The 20842-nt window shown below is 37.9% G+C and overlaps 2 protein-coding genes across 3 annotated transcripts; one reads left to right on the top strand and one right to left on the bottom strand.

Annotated features, from left to right (window-relative positions):
- Window positions 1-2085: 2085 nt before the first annotated feature.
- prmt8b (protein arginine methyltransferase 8b) lies at window positions 2086-12310 on the top strand. 2 transcript variants are annotated; one of them, XM_039668003.2, is made up of 10 exons: window positions 2086-2710; window positions 3910-4146; window positions 5016-5171; window positions 5872-5935; window positions 6647-6789; window positions 7431-7518; window positions 7888-8003; window positions 9758-9908; window positions 9992-10113; window positions 11429-12310. In XM_039668003.2, exons 1-10 carry the CDS (start codon window positions 2642-2644, stop codon window positions 11510-11512), a joined length of 1230 nt encoding a protein of 409 aa, XP_039523937.1. In that variant the 5' UTR covers window positions 2086-2641; the 3' UTR covers window positions 11513-12310. The 2 variants fall into 2 exon arrangements, with proteins under 2 accessions (XP_039523937.1, XP_039523936.1); XM_039668002.2 differs by having other exon boundaries at window positions 2087-2710; window positions 3907-4146.
- Window positions 12311-12327: 17 nt separating this feature from the next.
- On the bottom strand, window positions 12328-19111 carry cracr2ab (calcium release activated channel regulator 2Ab). The gene is made up of 16 exons (XM_039667999.2): window positions 18747-19111; window positions 17906-18017; window positions 17618-17777; window positions 17390-17536; window positions 16843-16933; window positions 16400-16495; window positions 16111-16298; window positions 15951-16022; window positions 15829-15874; window positions 15464-15555; window positions 14904-15387; window positions 14535-14673; window positions 13641-13722; window positions 13208-13424; window positions 13014-13090; window positions 12328-12735 (listed from the first exon to the last, which is right to left on the bottom strand). Exons 1-16 carry the CDS (start codon window positions 18948-18950, stop codon window positions 12648-12650), a joined length of 2295 nt encoding a protein of 764 aa, XP_039523933.2. The 5' UTR covers window positions 18951-19111; the 3' UTR covers window positions 12328-12647.
- Between the last annotated feature and the right edge of the window lie 1731 nt (window positions 19112-20842).

Here is a 20842-nt window from a genome sequence, read left to right as displayed (position 1 = left end):
TCCCAATGTTTTATTGTTGTGGCCGACAAGGCCGAGGACGATCCTGCGACCTTTTCGACCAAAAAACAAACCATTTCTGTTTTGGTCATTAAACGAATGCTCATTATATGCGTGATTGAAATGATAGACTACTTGACACAAACTGTCTCAATGCCAGAAACAGTGTTATGAAACTTCAGAAAAGAATTCACGTTTTGCTGTCCGCTGCCCACATTTTCTTCTGGATATGTTTTAAGCCTGTGTGTGTGTGTGATTGACAGTGTATGGTGTTGTGGTGCCGAGTGTGTGGTATTACTCAGGATGCGTGGGCATCCGTCCTTCAGTGTGTTATACATGAGCAGCCCGTGTGTTGGAAGTCCTCTCAGCAGGATACAATAGAGCATACCTTTATTTCGGTCTGGTAGATCGCACCACGAGCTCCATTACTGTGAGTGCTCTGATTGAGTTTGTTTATCGTGCTGACATTTCAGTGCTGGGGAAATATGATTTTCATTGATGAACCTTGCTAATTCCACATGTTTTCAAATATTTGGATGGATAGAAAGGATATTGGCCTTTAAACTCATAGATGAGTGTGTTTGTGTGTGTGTGAAAGGGAGAAATGGAGTATGTTCTGACCAGGACTGCCTCCCACATTAGCTGCAGGGATTACACAAGCAGATAAGTGGGTGGCATGTAAAAACAACGAGGAGGCCGTTGTTCGACTCCAAAACTAGAATCCCACACATTATAGATACATGTGAACTCAAACCACATGTGAGCTTAGATTGGCACAGACAACACCTGTTGCTAAAGTTTCGTCTGTGGTAACCGTATGAATAAAGATTTCCTGCAAAAATGTATTGGGGCAATGTGTTGTGCTGCAAACATAAGACAAATTACCATATCAATGGATGTGTAATTTTACATATATATATGTTACCAAAAAAAGCACATTGAAGCAATACATTAAAGCAAATACAATAAAGGATAAATGTTAAAATAATGTTTATCAGTTCTCATCACTGTAAAAAAATGATTGTGATTTTAACGGTAAAAGACTGTAAAAATGCTACAGTGAAAAACTGTTTATTGGTTAACAGAACCATTCCTTACTATACGGTAAATAACTGTGATACATCTAGTGGTAAATTTCATGTAATTTTACTGTAAAATACTGTTAAATTTACAGTTTTTAAAGTGAAATGAACAACTCATTTTATAATCTACAGTGAAAAAAACGTCCCTGCGTGACACTTCGCATTTGATGTATTTTTATTGAAATAACTTGTTTATTCATAGTTTGCTTAGTCTTTTTCTAATCAGTTATGTGCATTAGGGTTTTATGTGACATTGAATGTTGTTAAATTAATATTTATTGCCTTTTTAAAATTTCATTTTTGTGTTTAATGTTTGAGTGAATGACACTGTGCAGCTTTTTGCATATTATTATTAATTTTCTTGTGGGAGAGTGTCATGTGATGAGCTTCTACATGTGATTCTCATCACTGCTGTGATTGTTGGTCAGTGTATTACAATGGTTCAAACCAGATATTAATACTTTAATTGGTCGATAATTTAACAGTATATCAGATAATAAATATGGTTTATTTCTGTAAATTTTAAATAAAGTCTGTAAAACTTGTTACCGTAAAGTCTTGCTACCGTATTTTATACAATACATTTCTGGTAGCCACAGCTGCCGGTATTTTACCGTAAATTGAATTGAATTTTTTTCTTTTTTAAAAAAATTCACAGTGTAGCTTAAATCATGAAGGTCTAGCCTACTTTGTGGCTTCATGAGAAATGGCTGAAATAATTGTGAGAAATGAAAAGTTCATTATTTAGCTATGTTTTATATCTTGGGTCTTTGAGACAAGTAATGCAATTTATTTTTCATAAGGAACATTTAACAATAATCACGTTAACTGCCGAGGTCATTGTAGCATATGCTTTGAATGTAAAGTAATAATGGCTTTGAATAAAAGCGCCTGAAATCTGTCTGAAAAGTTACAGCCTTGAAATAGATTGAAAGGCTTGTGTCCTTTATTTGGAGAAAGTGGAGGTGCGATACTTATGTGGGAGGCACTAATTCAGCTTCTGATATCGCTCCAGTTCTACACTCCCTGCGCTCGAGTTCAGTCAGCACAGTCTTTCAACTCCAACTTTCAGCGCGAACCAGACGCACTTGACTGACCAACGCAAACAAGTGGACAGCTAGGATTCGATGACTTAATGCGATCTGAAAAACAATGAATCGTCGTGTTAAACTGAAATAAAAGATGCGTTCTGATCTATCAGGCTATAGGTAACGCGGCGATGCGCAGCGGCAGGTGATGTGGATGCTGACGCGTCGTGGCTCAACTGGTCTCCAAGTGGCGCTTAGCACCTCTGGAAGAACTTTTACGCGATGGGCTTTCAGTAGGACTCGGAACCATGGAGTTAAGGGACTATCTAAGAAGTCTTTATGACATATTCCATAGTAGTTTTATTTTAGGCATTTATTGTTTATTCAACACAACTGTGCAAACTAACAAATGTGTCGTTTTAAAATTTAAAGCGCAAACCTAGAATTGCCTATTGCAGTACGTTTTAAAACTTTTATAGGACATTTAGTGCCGATACTTGCCCTTATCTAGTTAATCCGATCCCGTTGGCTCGCATGGGACTGAGGCACTCATCACGGTGCCTGCTCCTGCGGAGAAAGATGGCGGATGCGGAGAGCTCGGAGGTAAGTCAAAGATTCCTTTAAGTTGTGCATAATGCACCAATGCTCGTACGATCATTCATATGCAAACTTGTAAATCGCATGTGATTAATTCTAGTCGCTTATGTGTGCTTAAATGCATGATCGCGTAAAATGACGCGCTGTTTTGGAGGTCATACAAATCAGTGCCCGGTGATGTGTGACTATGCAGGGTAAAGAACAGACAGATCCAGAGCAGAGCACGTCCAGTTCCCTCGTCCTGATAGAAAAGCGATCACACACCACACCAGATGCTAAATATAGAGGTTTATATAGGCTATCAAAATATGCTGCGCGTAGGTTGCATAAAGATTAAACGGATATCTGATACAAGATGCCTTTTATAAACTCGAACACAGTAAATTAGCCTAAATTTAAAAAGTAAGACATTAAAGTTATTCGTGTGTGTGCTGAATAGCACTCAATTCCTCTTTTATAAAGTCTATTGGGTCATCGAGAGACGCCTGAGCGCTGTCCTTGGTGCTGCAGTACCCCCCCCCCCCCCCCCCCCCCAAACACACATACACACACACACACACACACACACACACACACACTTTGCATACCTGATTGCATACCTGATTTGATAATTATTTCACCAAATAAGCGCTGAAAAGCTGGGTTGTTTAAACAAAATGTTGGGTCATATGGACAAACCCAACTATTGGGTTAAAAATTTTAATATACTGTAAGACTGTCCCTATTTGACCCAGCTTTGGGTTTAAACAACCCAGAATTTTTTAGAGTGTAAAAAAATGATGTCCCTCAGTCTATCTACACTTAGCCTTATTTTTTACAAAACTTTTTTGCCATTATTTATTTATCACATGAAAAAAAAAACCTTGGATCATCAAATCAAAGATTTAAAAAAAAGTAGAGAATATCAAAAGTCTTTACAATATTTTGTTTCATTCAATGTCATTTTTTCTGCATATTTGTTTTTCAAGGTTTTTAGTACTCTGAATAAATGAATAAATTGTTCTTAACTCTATCCGTAGGACAGCAATACCAAGGTCATGTGTTTGATTCCTAAAGAGTGCATTAACTGATTAAATGTATACTTTGAACACATTATGGGTTGTTTTAGATTTAAAAAAAACTGTCTGCCAACGCATAACACACTGAATCCAGTAAGTGGGACAGAGAGTCATTGCAGATTATTTTACTGTTGACTTTCCCAGCAGCGCCAGCAGCATCAGCAGCATATTTCCAGTGTTCCCTCATCCCAGGCCATGCAACCTTCACCTCTACCAAAGCCAGTGACCTCCGTTCATCATATTCCACACCCCCCACACACCCCACATGTCTCTGCACTGTCCGCCTGTCCGGGACGAGGCAAAATGGCCAAGCTACTCAACCCAGAGGAGATGACTTCTCGGGACTACTACTTTGACTCATATGCCCACTTTGGAATTCATGAGGTAATCGAAGCTCCAGTTCGGATACCATCTAGTATGGGAGTTGGTGAAGTATACTAGTCTAAGATGAAAATGTTATCTTGTTCACTATCAAGGACAGGTTTCTGCTAAATAAATGTTATCATGTGCAGCTTATGTTATGATATACTTACATTTGTCACTGAAACCCTTTTCTAACCTCATTGAAGAAGTGAGAGAGCACCTTTGATACCGGCACATTTAGAGCATGAGGGTCAAATTGGATAAAAGAACATTTCTTGATAACACACAGAAAAAGAAGGACAATAGTAAGAGGGAGAAAGAGCGAAAGAAAAGGAAAGAGAATTGGAGCGGGGGGAGGGGGTGCTTGGGAAGATGTGTATCAGTTAATCCCAGCAGGCTAAATGGAGACCTGTCTCTATAAAAAGAATCTTGGAGACACTGCGATTTGTGTCCTATATATTGTCCTCCATATCACAGTCCAAGAGAAAAGGTCCAGAAATAGGGGATGGACTCTAAGGACTTCTCACATGCATCAGTCAAGTATGTGCAGCCATTTACCGATCAAATATTTGGGGTCAGTACGAAAAGAAAAATGAACACAGCAAAGATTGGCAAAGTAAAGACAATTATAATGTTATAAAATTCTATTTCTAATAAATGCCATTTTTTAACATTCTAGTTTGATGGTCCCCTTTAGACATTCTGTTGACTATTTTTGCAATTACATCAGCTTATTCTACTACCCCTACCCCTAACAGTTTACTAATACTCTAATGAGAGTTAGTTGACATGTAGGTGCAACATTCCTTAAAGTCAACAGAATGTCTAAAGGGGGCCATCAAATAATCTATATATATTTTCTACCATTTATAACTTTTTTTTCTCAAAAGGAAATGCTAAAGGATGAGGTGAGGACATTGACTTATAGGAACTCCATGTACCACAATAAACACATCTTTAAGGATAAGATTGTTCTAGATGTGGGAAGCGGAACCGGAATCCTCTCCATGTTTGCTGCCAAGGCAGGAGCCAAGCATGTGTATGGGGTGAGGACTCTAATTACTCATTCCAAGTGTGTTTACTGTCATATAGGTTTGAGTTAGGGCAACATGCAGGCTTTACTTTACTGCAGATCTAACTCTTTTTTACTCTCCCAAACTATATCTATGTATATCTGGAGAGAAAGAGTGGGAGAGTGTGCTGATAATATCAGTAGTGTTACTGTGCTTCTGGTCTGTATTAGATAACACTCCATTGATCCACCCACTAGGTCCAGTTTTAGTCGCTTATCTTTCATATGCCACAATAAGCAAAATGTTTCTGTTTCTGTCCGTAGCATGGATACACAAAGGGTTCACAGTTTTATAGACATTTAAAAAAAATGCATATTTATGCATGTGGTATATTTACAGTAGGTATTTATTTCATTCCTGTACGAATACGTTTTTAAATGAATCATTTAAATGAATTAATCATTGATTCACTCACTTAATGAGGCAGTCACTTTTCACCACTTACTCCTGGCAATAGTGACATTGGAACGGCCAAACAAAGACAAGCGGAGTTATATAAACAGGATATTTCACCAAAAACATTATTTTTTCTCTTTAAATACAAACTCCATTCCAATAAAACTTGAAGTTATGCATACAAAAGGGTTCCGTCTGGCTTGAGTCAGCTAGCGTACCCCTAATACGGATCTTGCTAAATATGCTAATACAAGCTAATTTTCATTTTGTTTTGTAGATTGAATGCTCCAGTATATCAGAGTATTCCGAAAAAATCATCAAATCAAATCACCTGGACAATGGTAGGACATTCTGCTGCTCATTCCTGTTTGGGCACAGCACAGTGTTTCGGTCTGATCTTCATTCTTGTGTGGAATAGAAGAGTCATACATTTTCCTCTAGGCAAGTGGAGTTCCATGACACAGGAAGTAGCATAGTCACTTCCTGTGGCTGGCACTCCCCACTTGTGGTGTGATGGCAGAAGTTGTTGTTTAGTTTAGCTCTCATTAACACTGGAGAGCAGCGGGCGGGCGAGAAGCCATGAGTCAGTGTGAGAGAGGAGTCACACACACACACACACACAGGCATGGAAATTAGAGATTGGCAAACTTCCTTTTGCAAAATGGGAATAATGGAGATGATGAGAGAAAAGAAGAGCGAGGGAGAGATAACCATAAAGAACCCTATCAATCAAATGTAACTTGTCATTCTTGTGACATTCTTATCATTCGTGTGTGTAAATGCTGGTTCGTAACCCATTTGATTCCTGCAATGTGACATTTATGAATAAAACAAAACAAAAAAGTCTTGATTTTATCCATCAGGAATTGTAATACTTTAAATTTTATTGTTCCAAATATATTTATTTAGAACAAAATCTCTCTCTTTCCCTCTTTCTCTCTCTGTATATACAGTACATCTACAAATGATATATTTAATTGTACATTACATAGTATAAAATAAGCTAAATTCAAGCCTCACTCTCTCTTCTCTATTTGTTGTGCATTTTGCAGTTATTACGATCATTAAAGGGAAGGTGGAGGAGACTGAACTGCCCGTGGATCAGGTGGACATCATCATTTCAGAGTGGATGGGCTACTGTCTTTTCTATGAGTCTATGCTCAATACTGTCATCTACGCCAGGGACAAATGGCTGGTCAGTGTGTGTTGGTTGTCTCAAGGCCAAGGTTATTTGACTAATTAGAATGTGAAACGTGGGTCCATGCTGAAAATGATAATTCATAATGGGAATGAGTGGCTTGTCATTGGGCCGCTGATGAATGTCTACCACTGAATGACAATTTGGTCCAGAGGACAAGTGGCTTGTTAGAGATTTTCATAGAACCATTGTGTTGGTGCCAGTACATTTTTTTTCACCCTAGAGTTATTTTAATGGTGCACTGAACAGGAAGAAAAAGAAAGAAAGATGTGAAGTCACTGGAATAATTGGAATATAATCATATGCATATGCCAGGAATGCATTTATGTAAATTAAAATGTAATATGAGGGTAGCTGAGTTTCAGCAGTGTCTACTTTAGATAATATTTCCATAAAAAATATTATATTTAATGTTATATTTTGACCTTTATGTTTAAAATCTATTGTGTCTAAGTATTTAAAACATTTTATATAATAATTATATATTATTATATAATTTAGATAATTATATTATATCATTGTGGTTAATATTATTATGATGTTTTATGAACTTACAAAAAAATTTGGACAACAGTCAATTACCCATACATTTATTTCATAGGTGATTTCTGAGGATTTTCTTTCCTGTCATTTTTCAGAAACCTGGCGGTTTCATGTTTCCGGACAGAGCGACATTGTATGTGGTTGCCATTGAGGATCGACAGTACAAAGACTTCAAAATCCACTGTGAGCGCACACACACACTCACACAGCCATAAGGCAACTATATGTCCTGTATTAAATGACCTTTTAAACTGTATCTCTGTGGTTCCCACACATTTATTTAGCTTAAAATTCCTGTTGAGCTTCATCACTCCCCCGCAGCAAACCGTTAGCTTTTTCTCCTTCCCTTTGACTCCCTCCTTCATGTTTTGGATGAAACTATGAGATTCTCCTCGGCCTAACACTCATGTGATGGGATGTAATCAAATGCTGCCAGACACAGAGGAGGAAGAAGTCTATTTTAGGGCCAAACGAAGACTCCTAGACACAGCCACACAGATTCACTTTTCAGACACATGCATGTTTTAATATAAGTTTTCTCTGTGGCTGCAGGGTGGGAGAACGTCTATGGCTTTGACATGACATGCATTCGGAACGTTGCTATGATGGAGCCCCTGGTGGACATAGTAGACCCTAAACAAGTCGTGACCAACTCCTGCCTTGTTAAGGTATGAGTATGTGCTCGCCTCTCTGTGTGTGTGTATGTGAGCAAGATTTGGATCATACTGATGGCCCGTGCGATAGGCTACTACAGAACACATGTAGCGTGGGTGTTACATAACAGAATAATTCACAGTAACGTGCCGCCTGATGACAGCGTGGTAACGTGTGTTCATCTCAACAGGCAAACACCAATCATTCATTTAAAGCAGGGCAGAAATAAGTCCTCACAAAATATATAATGCTAATAATATCATCATGTAGGTCATTGAAGCCTTGTCTATGAAAGGTTTATTTTCTATGTGAGGTTGTTTCCCCTACACTCTAAAAAATGCCTGGTTGTTTCAACCCAAATGTGGGTCAAATATGGACAAACCCAAATGTTGGGTTAAAAATGCAATTGAAAGTTGAAGTTGGGTTAAAATGTTAAATTAGATTTTTAACCCAACATTTGGGTTTGTCCATATTTGACCCAATGCTGGGTTGAAACAACCCAGCATTTTTTAGAGTGCAAGCAGGTGTGATTAAATTAATAATATAATATAATGCAAATAATAATGATCAAAATGAGATATTCATTCTAAATGTATTACTCTCAAAGCATTTGAGCTACACTCTAAAAAATGCTGGGTTATTTTAACCAAATTTTGGGTCAAATATGGACAAACCCAATTGTTGGATTAAAAAAATGCAATTTATAAATTTAACCCAACGGCTGGGTTTGTCCATATTTGACCCAAAATTTGGTTAAAATAACCCAGCATTTTTAGAGTGTATGCTTATCTATATGTCCATACCCATAACTACACTCTAAACAATGCTGGGTTGTTTGAACACAAATTTCGGTAAAATATGGACAAACCCAAATGTTGGGTTAAAAATGTAATTTAAAAATTTAACTTTTTTTGGAAATAGGCTCATTTTACAACTCCCTCAGAATTAAACAGTTGAGTTTTACCATTTTCGAATCCATTCAGCCGATTTTCTGATATTTAGAAGAATATCAGTAAACCAGACAGTTTCTGGTCCCAGAAAATCATCTGAATGGATTCGAAAACGGTAAAACTCTACTGTTTAACTCTGGGGGAGTTGTAAAATAAGCCTATTTCCAAAAAAAAAAAAGTGGAGTATCCCTTTAAGTGAGAGAGAACTGGTTACCGTTTTAGAGTTTGGGAGATTTTAATGAGATCTATGAGCATTTGGGCTTAATTAAACATGACTATGAGCATTATGACTTCATTTTTCATTTTGTCAGTGAAGACATATTCAATGCCAAGAATGTCAAAAGAAAAGAGGCAAAGCAAGTACAGAAAGAAAAAAAGAAAAGAAAAGAAAAGGCTATGCTTTCAATGTGCCTCTGAATCACCTGCGGAATCAAACTCTTTGAAGAGGAGAATGATTCCGACCTCTTTGTGAGGTTTATTAAATGAAAGGCTGAATTGAACAAACGAAAGGCTCAATGCTTCACTGATCTGTTGTTCACACAAAGAGTAAGAGGATCTTTTTTCACCAAGGCTGTTACTTGTGCCAACTTCTCTACTTCTACAGGCAGCAGTAAAGCCACAGCCAAGCAATATAGTCTGAAACTGAATCTGCTGTGATGATGTATGGGTTAAGGCTATATGACATAAACCACATTGCACTTAGCTTAGATCACAGATAGCAGATCATCAAAGGACTTTGTTAGAGCAAGTATGCCGGCCAATCATAATCTCTATTTAAACATGATCTCTAAGTGTGAGACGGGACATATGGCTTTCAGGAGGTGGACATCTACACGGTGAAGCCGGAGGACCTGGCGTTCACCTCGGCCTTCTGTCTGCAGATTCAGAGGAACGACTATGTTCACGCTCTCATCACGTACTTCAACATTGAGTTCACCAAGTGTCACAAGAAGACGGGCTTTTCTACAGGTTCACCCTTCACTTATTCTGTACCCAATTATCTCTTACAAATAAATCCAGTACTAACCGAGCCATTGCACATTCCCTTCCAGCCCCTGACGCTCCCAGCACTCACTGGAAGCAAACAGTGTTTTATCTGGAGGATTACTTGACGGTGCGGAGAGGAGAGGAAATCCTGGGAAGCATCACTGTCAAGCCCAACGAGAATAACCAGGTGAGGCTGGAAGTGTGTGTGTGTGTGTGGGTGGGAAATGAGATGGAGAGAAATCAAACGTTTAGAACAGTGGTTCTCAACATTTTTGACTGCAAGACAATATCTGAATGCCCACCTAATATTTTCCTGGTTGACTTACTTCTGGTGTTATAAGAAAGCTTCTCGTTTCTAAGCTTTCAAATCTGTTTATCACGATTAATCGCATCTAACATTTTGGTTACATAATATCTGTGTGTGTGTGTATATACAGTATGTATATATATATATATATATATATATATATATATATATATATATATACACAGTGCATCCACATATATTATGAAAATACAAACTTTTATTTTGGATGCGATTATGCGATTAATCGTTTGACAGCCATAATATATATATATATAAATACACACACATGCTTGTATATAAGAAATATTTTCATGTATATACTGCATATAGATTTATATATAATTTATATTATATATAAATATTTTATATAAAAATAATGTTTTTCTTATACATGCATGTGTGTGTATTTAAATATATATACAAAATAATTATACACAGTGCATATATTATGTAAACACAAACTTTTATTTTGGAGATGTGATTAATCGCAATTAATCGTTTGACAGCCCTAATATATATATATATATATATATATATATATATATATATATATATATATATATATATATAAAGAGTAAGTAAAAATTAATGTCACTTAAATGGCAATGGAGATTACCTATTAATTGTCATTTAAGTGAAATTACTGAACTTTAATATACAAGCTTGATAAAAAATGATCATTCTAGAAGAAAATTGGCACTCAGAGGCTTTTGCATCTGAACTCTTCATATATATATAATCTGTGTAAATATACACATGTATAAACGTGTGTATATACAGTATATACACACACAGATTAACAGATTAGCGATTAACAGATTTGACAGCACTAGTAACAACATATCACATCAAATAAAATAATTTAACTCCAGAATTCCTTAATGTTCCCCAGGGTTTACTTTTACTCACAGTCACAAATAGCAATTTCTACCCAATTTTCAACAAATTTTCACAAATTTCCCACAACTTTTTTATTAACTTCCATGGCTTTCTCAGGTCTAGAAATCATACTTTAAATTCCCTTGCATAACAAATCAAAATAAATTTGAACTGTTTTAGCTTATTTTTAACTTTCTTTGCCTTATTTTAAATCATTTTAAGCTTCTTGGAAGTTTGAAAACCACTGGTTTATAAACAAGTAGAGAGTAAAAGGCAGATTTCAAAAACTAAAATGACAAAACTTGACTTCTTTCAGCGTGACTTAGACTTCACCTTCGAGCTGGATTTTAAAGGGCAGCTCTGTGACGCAGCCATCTCCCACGACTACAAGATGCGGTAAAACTCGTGGGGCATCTTGAGTCGGGGCACCGTTTCCCAGGGAGATTCGGTGGAGAGATGGACTGTCTCTCCTCTGCCTCTGTCTGGATGAGAGAGGCTGGCGAACCACAGGACCCCTCTGTGATGTCATCAGTGCGAGGCCAGCACTCAAGCAATAGTCACCGTTCTTAAATGCACTTGAAGAATAGACTGTGAAAACATCACTCTGAATGTAACTGTAAACGAGTCTGAGAATGTCAAAGTTTGTGTTTATTCAACCACATAAGATAGAAAAGTGTATGCCAATGTGAAATCGTACAATGCCTCATAGAACAAAGGCTTCAGTTTGGATGCATAAATGAAGAGTTTAGCTTATGTTTAAGTGCATTTTATTGTGTTATATTTATTGGGTTAGTATTGAGTTTACTGGGCATGTTTTCTGCCTTTGCTTTTATTTCAATTCATTCAGGCTTCACTAAGATTATTCTAAAGAACCTCTAAGAGCAGCTAAATTATAATCAAATACAAGATTTGTTATTTTAGAGTAACATTAATGTTGGATTTGAGCTTGTTTAAATGTCCGAAATCTCACGTACAACCTGATTGAAGCAAGTGTTTACTCCTTTGTGTAAAACAAGAAGGCACACCACGACTGTTCATCGAAGATTTTAGTGCTTATTGATGTTGCCATCAACTGAACTGAACTGCAAACGGTTTTTACTGGCCATTTTGAAATCTAGGTTTCATGATACTAGTACTTTAGGTGGACTGAATGAGGCTATTGTAATGCTAAATAAATGGAAAGTAACAAACAATCACATTTTTTTCCTAAATGACTTTGTTCTTTCCTGGTTGAATGTGTTTTTACACTTGTTTTAATACACTCCATTAAAAAAGAATGGGTTTGTATTGTTAACAAAATACAAAGATATTTTAAATGAGGTGCGATAGTGTCCTGTGACTAATATATACTTCCTCTACATAACAAATGAGCTCAGAGCTACAATGCTCTTTGACAATTGGACATTTTTACACATTACACTATTAGTGCTTGAATCTGCACTCTTTCAGCCAACATTAAACTATTTACATTGAGTTTAAGTTCTGATGATGATACATAAAACGCAGTGATTTCACCCATATGTGTGTGTGTGTGGTCACTTGCAGCAGGATTTCTTCCTCAGTGGTTGATCCACCAGTCTGACCGTGTTCACCCATACTCTGTCTTCCTGTTCCCTCAGGACTCTGCAAAAACATCAGCGTTCTTTAACAAAAGTCTTAGCTTTCGAATAAATAAAAAAAATGGGAGCACTGCTAAAGATGAGAGAATCACATTTTGAAGATAAAAAACCCCACAAGCTTTCCGTTCGACATCTGATGATGTTTGCAGACAGCTAGCTGTCTCACAGTTTCACACATTTCTCATTTTTGTGGGTTGCAGCCCTAGGTGAGGTGTTACGAAGATCACAGCTAAATGTAGTACGTTCGGTAACATTGCGTTCATGTGTTTTTTCAGTTCTTACCTAGCCAGATGTATCATGGCCTCCAACACATTAGCTCCAGTATAAGCACTGCACTCGTAAAACATCAGGTTTGTTTCCTACCAAATATAACACAAATCTGTGCATAATGTGTTGGATATAGTGAAGTAGACTTGAATGTAAATGTAAATATGATAAGATATACTGTGTGTGTGAGAGAAAGCACAAGAGCACACCTCTGCAAGCATATCAGCCTCTTTTGTCTGCACTTCTCGCTCATTCTCCTGGTCCGATTTGTTGCCCAGGAGCATGACAGGGATAGGGTCGCCTACGGCCTCCTGTATGCTGGTCAGCCAGGGGCGGACTGATCTGAAACTGTCCTCCATTGTTATGTCGTAGATGACCACCACGCCATCTGCCTTGCGGAAAAACTGCTTGGTAATGCTGCGATACCTGCAGAGCACAGTGACATTGCATTTTTTCCCGCTGGATGTTTATCATCAGTGACAAGTGAGTTCATGTTTTGGTTGCGGCAAGCTTTTTAGAGATGCTTTAACGGATAACAGCACAGTCTGGGGAACAAACTGAAACTGAAGCTGAATTTAAATGTCCTAAATAACAAGATATAAATGCAAAACTATATCCTGTATGGTCGTATCAGGGCCTCACCTTTCTTGGCCTGCAGTGTCCCATAGCTGAAGAGCAACAAGACTGTCCCCCAAATTCAGAGTCCGCACACTATAGTCAATGCCTGTACAACACAACATAATTGAAGAAGTTATATATATATATAAATGTGCAGTTCACACATACATTTTGCAAAATAAAAAATTACACAACAAATACTAATGAAATCACGTTCCTTTATTAAAAATCAATACAAACCATTACTGCAGTGAGGGATAATGGCCACTAGAGGACACTGTTGAGTAATATTTCTGTGTAGAGTATACAGGCGTTTTAAACGCTTTAGCCACAAGCTTATGATTGTCATTGAATTATAAAGCAAAATATCAAACCACGTTGTATTTATTCACTAAAAATTGACTTGGGACCAGCTGGTTGAAAGTAACTAAAATGGCTGAGAAAAGTCCAGTGTTCACTGCCATTTTGGTTTAGGACTAATTCAATAAAATAATTTAATCACAATTATGTAATAAATCAGGTTGTTTATGGGCCAGGGGTGAAAGGCTAGAAACTTTGATATAAAGTGAACTGATGGTGTTTGACATAATCTGGTGTGCAATGTGCGGCAGGCTTTAAATGCAAGGAGTGTGACTTCCCAAGCCCTTTCATGTGATGTTGCCCGCTTTAAGAAATCCATCTGATATAGCATAGCAGGTTTCCATTAACTCTCACACATATTCAAATCCAATGCACTAAGGAGTAATACTAATAATGCACAGACCATTTAAATCATAACAAAAGAGATTGCTGTAATTCATCCTTCTGATCAAATACAGCAAACTCCAGTAAAAGGGCAACCAATTTGCATCTGTTAAACCCACTTGAACTGACCTGTCCAAAATTGTAAATTGCACATGGAGGGAGAGAGCAACTTACCCACAGTGGCTGAGGTGGCTGAATGAAACTGTCCATCACAGAAGCGTCGCAGCAGTGCGGTTTTACCAACACTGGAGTTTCCCACCAGAATGACCTTAAAGAGGCGTTGAGGGGATGCGGCAGCACCTTCTGCTGGAACCTGTCGCCAAAAACACACACAGTGACATTTTTTAAGTAAAGCTAACAGCTAGATGTGTTGAGTGCACATAAAAAACACGATTACACTTTAAATAGTCTCAAATTTCCACATATTATGGTATTTAAAGTCTCTTGCACTTTCACTCCGTCTCTGATTTTTGAATTAAGAATTATTTGGTTTTAGGACTTTAATAAGTAAATGCATCTGAAATGATATGTCCCACCACTGACCTGCTGGTGGGTCTCCTTTCCGACAGGCTGACCCCGTGCAGACGAGGGCATGTTTCCTCTGATCCACTTCTTCTTCGACGGCTTCTTCACCCTAACTGGTGGTGGAGAGTCAGCAGAGGCCAGAGACGCATTGGACGGGTAGAGGGAGCTCGTCTCTAGATCCCCCTGACCTTCTTCCTCTGCGGCTCGCTCTTCTTCTTCCTCGCTGAGCTGATGCAGAAGAAGGTGATGGTCTCCTTGTAACAGGTGGGGGAGGTGGTCCTCCTCGATGGATATGACTCTGCGTAGAGGCCAACCATCCGGTGGCGCATCCTCCACATCCCCTCTGTCATTTACACCTTCTAAATCCACAGACACCTTCTGAGATTGCACATCCACCTCCGGCTTCCCATCATCCCCTGCGGTGAAGGGTGAACATTGACTGTTTGCTAAAGAGGTGGTCTTCCTGTTAGAGCGCTGAGTCACTTCCTCTTCGTCAGCTTCTCTGAAATCAAGAGTCAATGTTTCCATGTTATTAAATCATGAAGGTATTCACATGCGAATATGTGAAGATGTCTCACTTTTTGACGGATTGTTTCCTCTCTGTGTATTTTATTGAAGCTGCGCTCAGTCTGTGCTTGCGTGAGGATTTCTTCATCGAATTGCTGCGTTTCTGTTGCAAATTACAGGGAGATATTCGGTTTACGATTGCTCTTATTAGTCAAAAGTGGAAACACACCCACTACATTTTTCTATTATTAACATTTTCCACGTTTTAGAAAAAGAGAAGTCATCAAAACTACTAATAAACACAAAAATAAAGGAAATGGAAATTATTATGTGATCACAAAATGCTAAATTCAATTCTAATGTCTAAACTTAAGAACAACAATGTGACAAAAATTAAAATGTAAAAAAATAAAATAAAAAAAATTGGTAAACTTACCAGAAAGCTAATGTCTCGCTCATCTCGTAGATGTTTATTCATTTCTCTAAAAGAACAACATTTAATTTTAGATTTTTGTGTTGTTGTTTGTCTACAGCATATGTGAGGATGTGTAAGCACACCTGAGTAGATCTAACTGTTTCATCAAGCTGTGTTTTTCCCTCTGCAAGCCTTCTGTGATTCTGTACATCTCCCTGTGAGGGTAAAGCACATGTGTGTGTATGAGAGACACAAAGACACTGGTGGGGTTTCCGTGTGTATGTAATAAATGGCGAGACTGACATCTCTCTCTCCTGCTGTAGTCGAGAGGCCTGCTCCTGCAGAATGCCCAGCTGCTCCTGAGCCAACTCCAGCTCTTGGCAGGTGTGCTCAAGTTCACGAGACAACTCCTCATTGGTCATTTTCAGTTTAACATTTTCCAGTCGACTCTCCTGTTGTTCGCTATGAAGGTCACGGCATTGTCTCTCTAACTGGAAAAAAATTATATACAAAAGCTGTGAGTTGAAATGGTGTGAGTGCCACAAAATTATAAGATTTTGTCTGATTCTGCCGGTTCATTTGTGGTGCTCACCCTCCTTTGTTTTTGGAAAAGCTGCTCCAAATCCTGTTCTTTACTACGGAGCCGCTGCTGGAGGTCCTGACTGCGCAACTGCAGATTTTCAGAGTCCTGAGAGAGAATTAACATACAATGCCTATATTATTACGATACAAAATAACTAAAATGTATGAAGCTGAATTGTCTTCAGAGTCATATGATCCTTTGGAAATCATTCTAATCTGCTAATTTTCTGCTCAAGAATAATTTCTAATTATTCTAAATGTTGAAAACAGTTGTGCTGCTTAATATTTTTGTGGAAACTGATACTTTTTTTCTCATAATTTTAGAAAGTTCAAATATTTTTACTGACATATTTGATTCATTTAATGCATCCATGCTTAGCCTTAATTAAAGTATTAATTTCTCTTTTTTTATATTCTTTACACTGTACAGTGTAAAGGAACATGCAACAGTACCTTCAGAATTGCTTGATCTTTTTCATTAATGATCTGTTGCTCCATTTCCTCATATAATCTGCGAATTTCGTTGTCATGTGTGGCTGCTTTCCTGTGCAATGACAATGGAGTTCAATGTTAAATGCATTGCCTAATACAATCTAAAGATAAAACACAAACAACTGTTTCATATTATATAAATTCTTCCAAATTCTCACAGTATTTACATTGTAAAACACTGGCTCAGACCTGCAAATCCAGGTAATAATTAAAGGATCACAAGATTTCATGTGTATCTTTAAACAATGCATGTTGCAAACCACATCATTCTGACCTAGATTTGATCAAAATACCTTTTATTCCCACCAGAAGTACAGCCTGGTGGTAAACTTGGTGGTCACTGGACTGGGATAAAACAGCATTCTATAGGGAATTACATTAAGCCTCTAAATGGGGATTATTCACAAGTAACATGGGGGGAAAATACGATTTTTGGCTCTTAAACATGCGACTTTAGATGCTCTAAATTCATTCTCAATTCATGTTGCATAAAGAATCATCACGTCACCTTCTGAGGGTGCTCTCCATCTCCTTCCTCTCTTGTTGCGCCTCTTTGATTTGATATGTGACACGGGCCAGGAACTCTTCGAAGTTGGACAGGAGGTGAGGCTCATCCTTCCTGAGCTGAGTCCACAGGCTGCGAACCTCACTCGGGCTGAATTTAAGAGAGAACTGTTACTGCTTGTCTAATGTTTTATTGCAATGCCATGTGCAGTGGTAAAACATCAGTACTAACTCCTCAAATATATTGCTAGCACCCAAGCTCTCCATCAACACGCTGAAATGTCTCTCTTCATCATCCTCTTTCCATGACTGCTCTTCATCCCCTGAGCTCTGATAGGGTGTATTCATTAGTTCCTCAGTTTTGGAGACTCTTCGTCCGTAAAGATAGTTACCTGGGGAACAGTTATAGATACACCTTGTAAAAGTGTGTAATTTGCTGTGCTATATATATATATGTGTTAAATAACAAATGATTTTTGAATAGATCCTCTTGACTGGAAGGAGATGATCATAAACTCACTGAATCCGGAGGAAAACTCTCCCATGGTCAGGTATCCATTTTTTTCAAGGTCTAGCGAATCAAATACGTTCTCGAGTTCCTCAGCAGTGAGTGGCAATTCTTTGAGTAGCCTCTAAGATAGAGAAAATGATGGTTTATGATTAAATACTCAAGAAACAGATGAAAAAATTACATCATTAACACTATTTTCAGCCATCTAGATATTCAGATAGCCTAACCCTTAGTGCTAATAGAACATTAAACCTTTTTAAACAGGAGGGAAAATAATGCAACTGTTATGGTTGTGTTATGTTTGTAGACTCTTATGTTGTTTCCTTTGGTTTCTGTGTTTCCTTCCTGTGTTTAGCTCCTGTTTGCTTGTCCTTTGTTACTATGGTTACTCATTGGTTAATAAATAATGTTCACCTGTGTCTTGTTTGGTTCCAAATTTAGCCTGTGTATTATAAGCTGTCAGCTTGTTTCAGGTCATTTGTCCTGTGTTGTCTTTGAGAAGAAGCAGAAACTGTTATGTTAATCTACTCCTATACGATTCCAGTATTTTGAGTTATCTTTTATTAAAAACTAAAACAAAGACAGCAAAAATGTAGGTCCTCTGCTCCTCTTTCCTCGCTTGAACCGTAACAGACACATATGCACCCTAATATTTTAATAAAAATAAATAGATGGCCATAGAAAGCTAAACAAATACAAAAATATGATTTGAATACAGAGCTGTATAATTATACCAAAGCCATGACAGATGTAAAAAAAATAAATAGGCCTAAATAATTTAAATAACAATAATTAAGAGTGAAAATATTATGTGGTGAAGGAAATGTCAAGTTAAGGACCCATACTTTACCCTCATATCAGTGCGTGTGATGAAGCCCTTTCCCTCGCTGTCACAGATCTGAAAGAAGTCCTCAATTTTGTCCAACATAGCAATGTGTCCCCATCCTGTGTTCTTCTTCACACTTTTCCTTGGCTGTGGTTTCGGCTGCTTCTCATCCTGATCTGAGCCACTCCTGGTGACCTGTGTGTCTCCAACGTGTCCGATCTCTGACATGATTCCAGCGCTGCTTACCTTGACCGTCTTTGAACAGGTCAGGATACAATGTAGGCGAGAGACGTGAGAGCACAACTGGTACGTAATCCAAAGCAAGATCCAATACAAGGAATTATGCTGATTAATTCAGGAATCATCATTTATTGTCTTACTGAATGCCTGCTGTGGGTCCCAGGCAGCAGAGAGAAACAGAGAAAGAGCAACACATCAGCAATACTTATGGTCTTTAGGAATGTTAAGACTTTGAGAAGTGAAATGCAGATTAGTCTCAGTCATCATCACTGGCCCTGCTGACGTTATTGGTAAGCAGACCTGTCCCAACAGTGTCAAAGGGGAACAGGAACACGGTTTCTGTGGTACAATTTCATCGTTGATCTCAAATGGAACGTGCTAAGGTTTGAAGGGGTATCTAGTAGTTTACTTTAATTTAAGCAAGAACCAATTCAAATTAACTTTTAAATGATTGACAGACAGACAAAGGTTGACAGTTGACACAATCTGTGTTCAACAATAAATAGTTGAATGTAGTGCTCTGTTTGTGACATTAAACTAAATGATTGAAATACTGATTTCATAAAGCCTCAAACTAAAATTGCATAGCCTGTACAAGGCAAGTTAAGTTACTATAGCCAAGAGGAAAGCTTACCTGAACAAGTGTTACTCCTCCAGGTCTATGCTAAAAATGTTGGTATTAATTTGTTTAATTAAATCCAGTAAATGAGTGAATTGTGGAGAGCGTCTTTGATCGTGTTTGCTCGGACCAGACCCGCGGTCAATGATGATGAGGAGGAATAGATGTTCTCACGGTCAGATTTAGAGCAGGAAGCAGTGGCGGCTGGTGAAAAATATTGGAGGGGGGGCTGAATAAGAGGGGGGTCTGGGGGTCCCCCCCCAGAAAATTTTGAATTTAGTAGATGTGATTTCCTGCATTCTGGTGCATTTTAGGCCTTAGGCCATGCCCTTACCTATACCAATAAAATAACTTAAACCAGTCAATACCAATGGTCAAATAATACAATAATAATAATAATAACAGTTTGACAGTTAATGATAATGAACAAGTTGCATGTTTATTATGCTCTGTGTGCTGACAGAAAAAGTGCAAACGCATAATATTGATAAATTATAATATAGGTAATACAAAAATAATAGGTATCTAGTTTAATCAGTCCCCAGCTGTAGACTACATATTTTTGACAAATTGACAATTGGATAATGGATAACAATTTGTTGATACTAGAGAAAGAGAGAGAAAAGGCTTTGAAAGAGAGGGTGGGACAACTTTCTTGAGGGTAACACCCAAGTATGAGAAGAAAGTTGATTTGAACTAGTATGAAACACAGTAATCTAGCTCAGAACTTAAAAACATCAAAAAACAAAGCAAACACACAGGTATTAATATTCCTATAACTACATTAATATCAAATGTGCGTGAAACAGTGTGTGTGTGTGTGTGAGTGAGTGAGTGAGTGAGTGACAGAGACAGACAGGTCAATTCCCACGACTAACTTTACATTATTTCCACTCGACGTCACTGGCGCTGCCATTCTGCTCTCATCTGAGGTAAAAAAAAAATGTCCCGTGGTGCGCGTGCACGGTGCACTCCCCTAATCTGATACTGTGGGCGATATTTTCAGCGCCCCCAAACCATAAAATTTGACGACGCTGATTGGCGAAATAGAAACTTTTTTGCATAGCAACCGGGGAACCATTGGCTTAAATTCCAGCACTGTGGGGCTGAGCGAACTGGCGCCCTGAGAAGACAGCCTATTGGCTATACTACTACACCAACGTGATAAAAGTAACGAAAGTGAATGCAAATATCATTCTGGTGAGTTCAAAACACTTTTCAAAGTAAAACCATTATTAGCATATAATTAACACAGATTATT

This window comes from Pimephales promelas, chromosome 24, assembly GCF_988280905.1.
Source record: "Pimephales promelas chromosome 24, fPimPro1.hap1.1, whole genome shotgun sequence".
In the NCBI taxonomy this organism is placed as follows: Eukaryota; Metazoa; Chordata; class Actinopteri; order Cypriniformes; family Leuciscidae; genus Pimephales; species Pimephales promelas.
The sequence above is the reverse complement of the archived record's forward strand: the minus strand, read 5'-3'. Positions and strand labels throughout refer to the sequence as shown.

What these genes read in the sequence shown, in the direction of transcription:
- cracr2ab (XM_039667999.2), bottom strand. Translation starts at nt 18,950, where the DNA reads ATGTCAGAGATCGGACACGTTGGAGACACACAGGTCACCAGGAGTGGC. An exon ending in ATGGAGAGCACCCTCAGAAG is followed by an intron (nt 16,934 to 17,389) that starts GTGACGTGATGA and finishes GTCATTGCACAG; the next exon opens with GAAAGCAGCCACACATGACA. An exon ending in AAGATCAAGCAATTCTGAAG is followed by an intron (nt 16,496 to 16,842) that starts GTACTGTTGCAT and finishes ATTCTCTCTCAG; the next exon opens with GACTCTGAAAATCTGCAGTT.
- prmt8b (XM_039668002.2), top strand. Translation starts at nt 2,642, where the DNA reads ATGGGACTGAGGCACTCATCACGGTGCCTGCTCCTGCGGAGAAAGATG. An exon ending in ATCAAATCACCTGGACAATG is followed by an intron (nt 5,936 to 6,646) that starts GTAGGACATTCT and finishes TGCATTTTGCAG; the next exon opens with TTATTACGATCATTAAAGGG. An exon ending in AGCCCAACGAGAATAACCAG is followed by an intron (nt 10,114 to 11,428) that starts GTGAGGCTGGAA and finishes GACTTCTTTCAG; the next exon opens with CGTGACTTAGACTTCACCTT.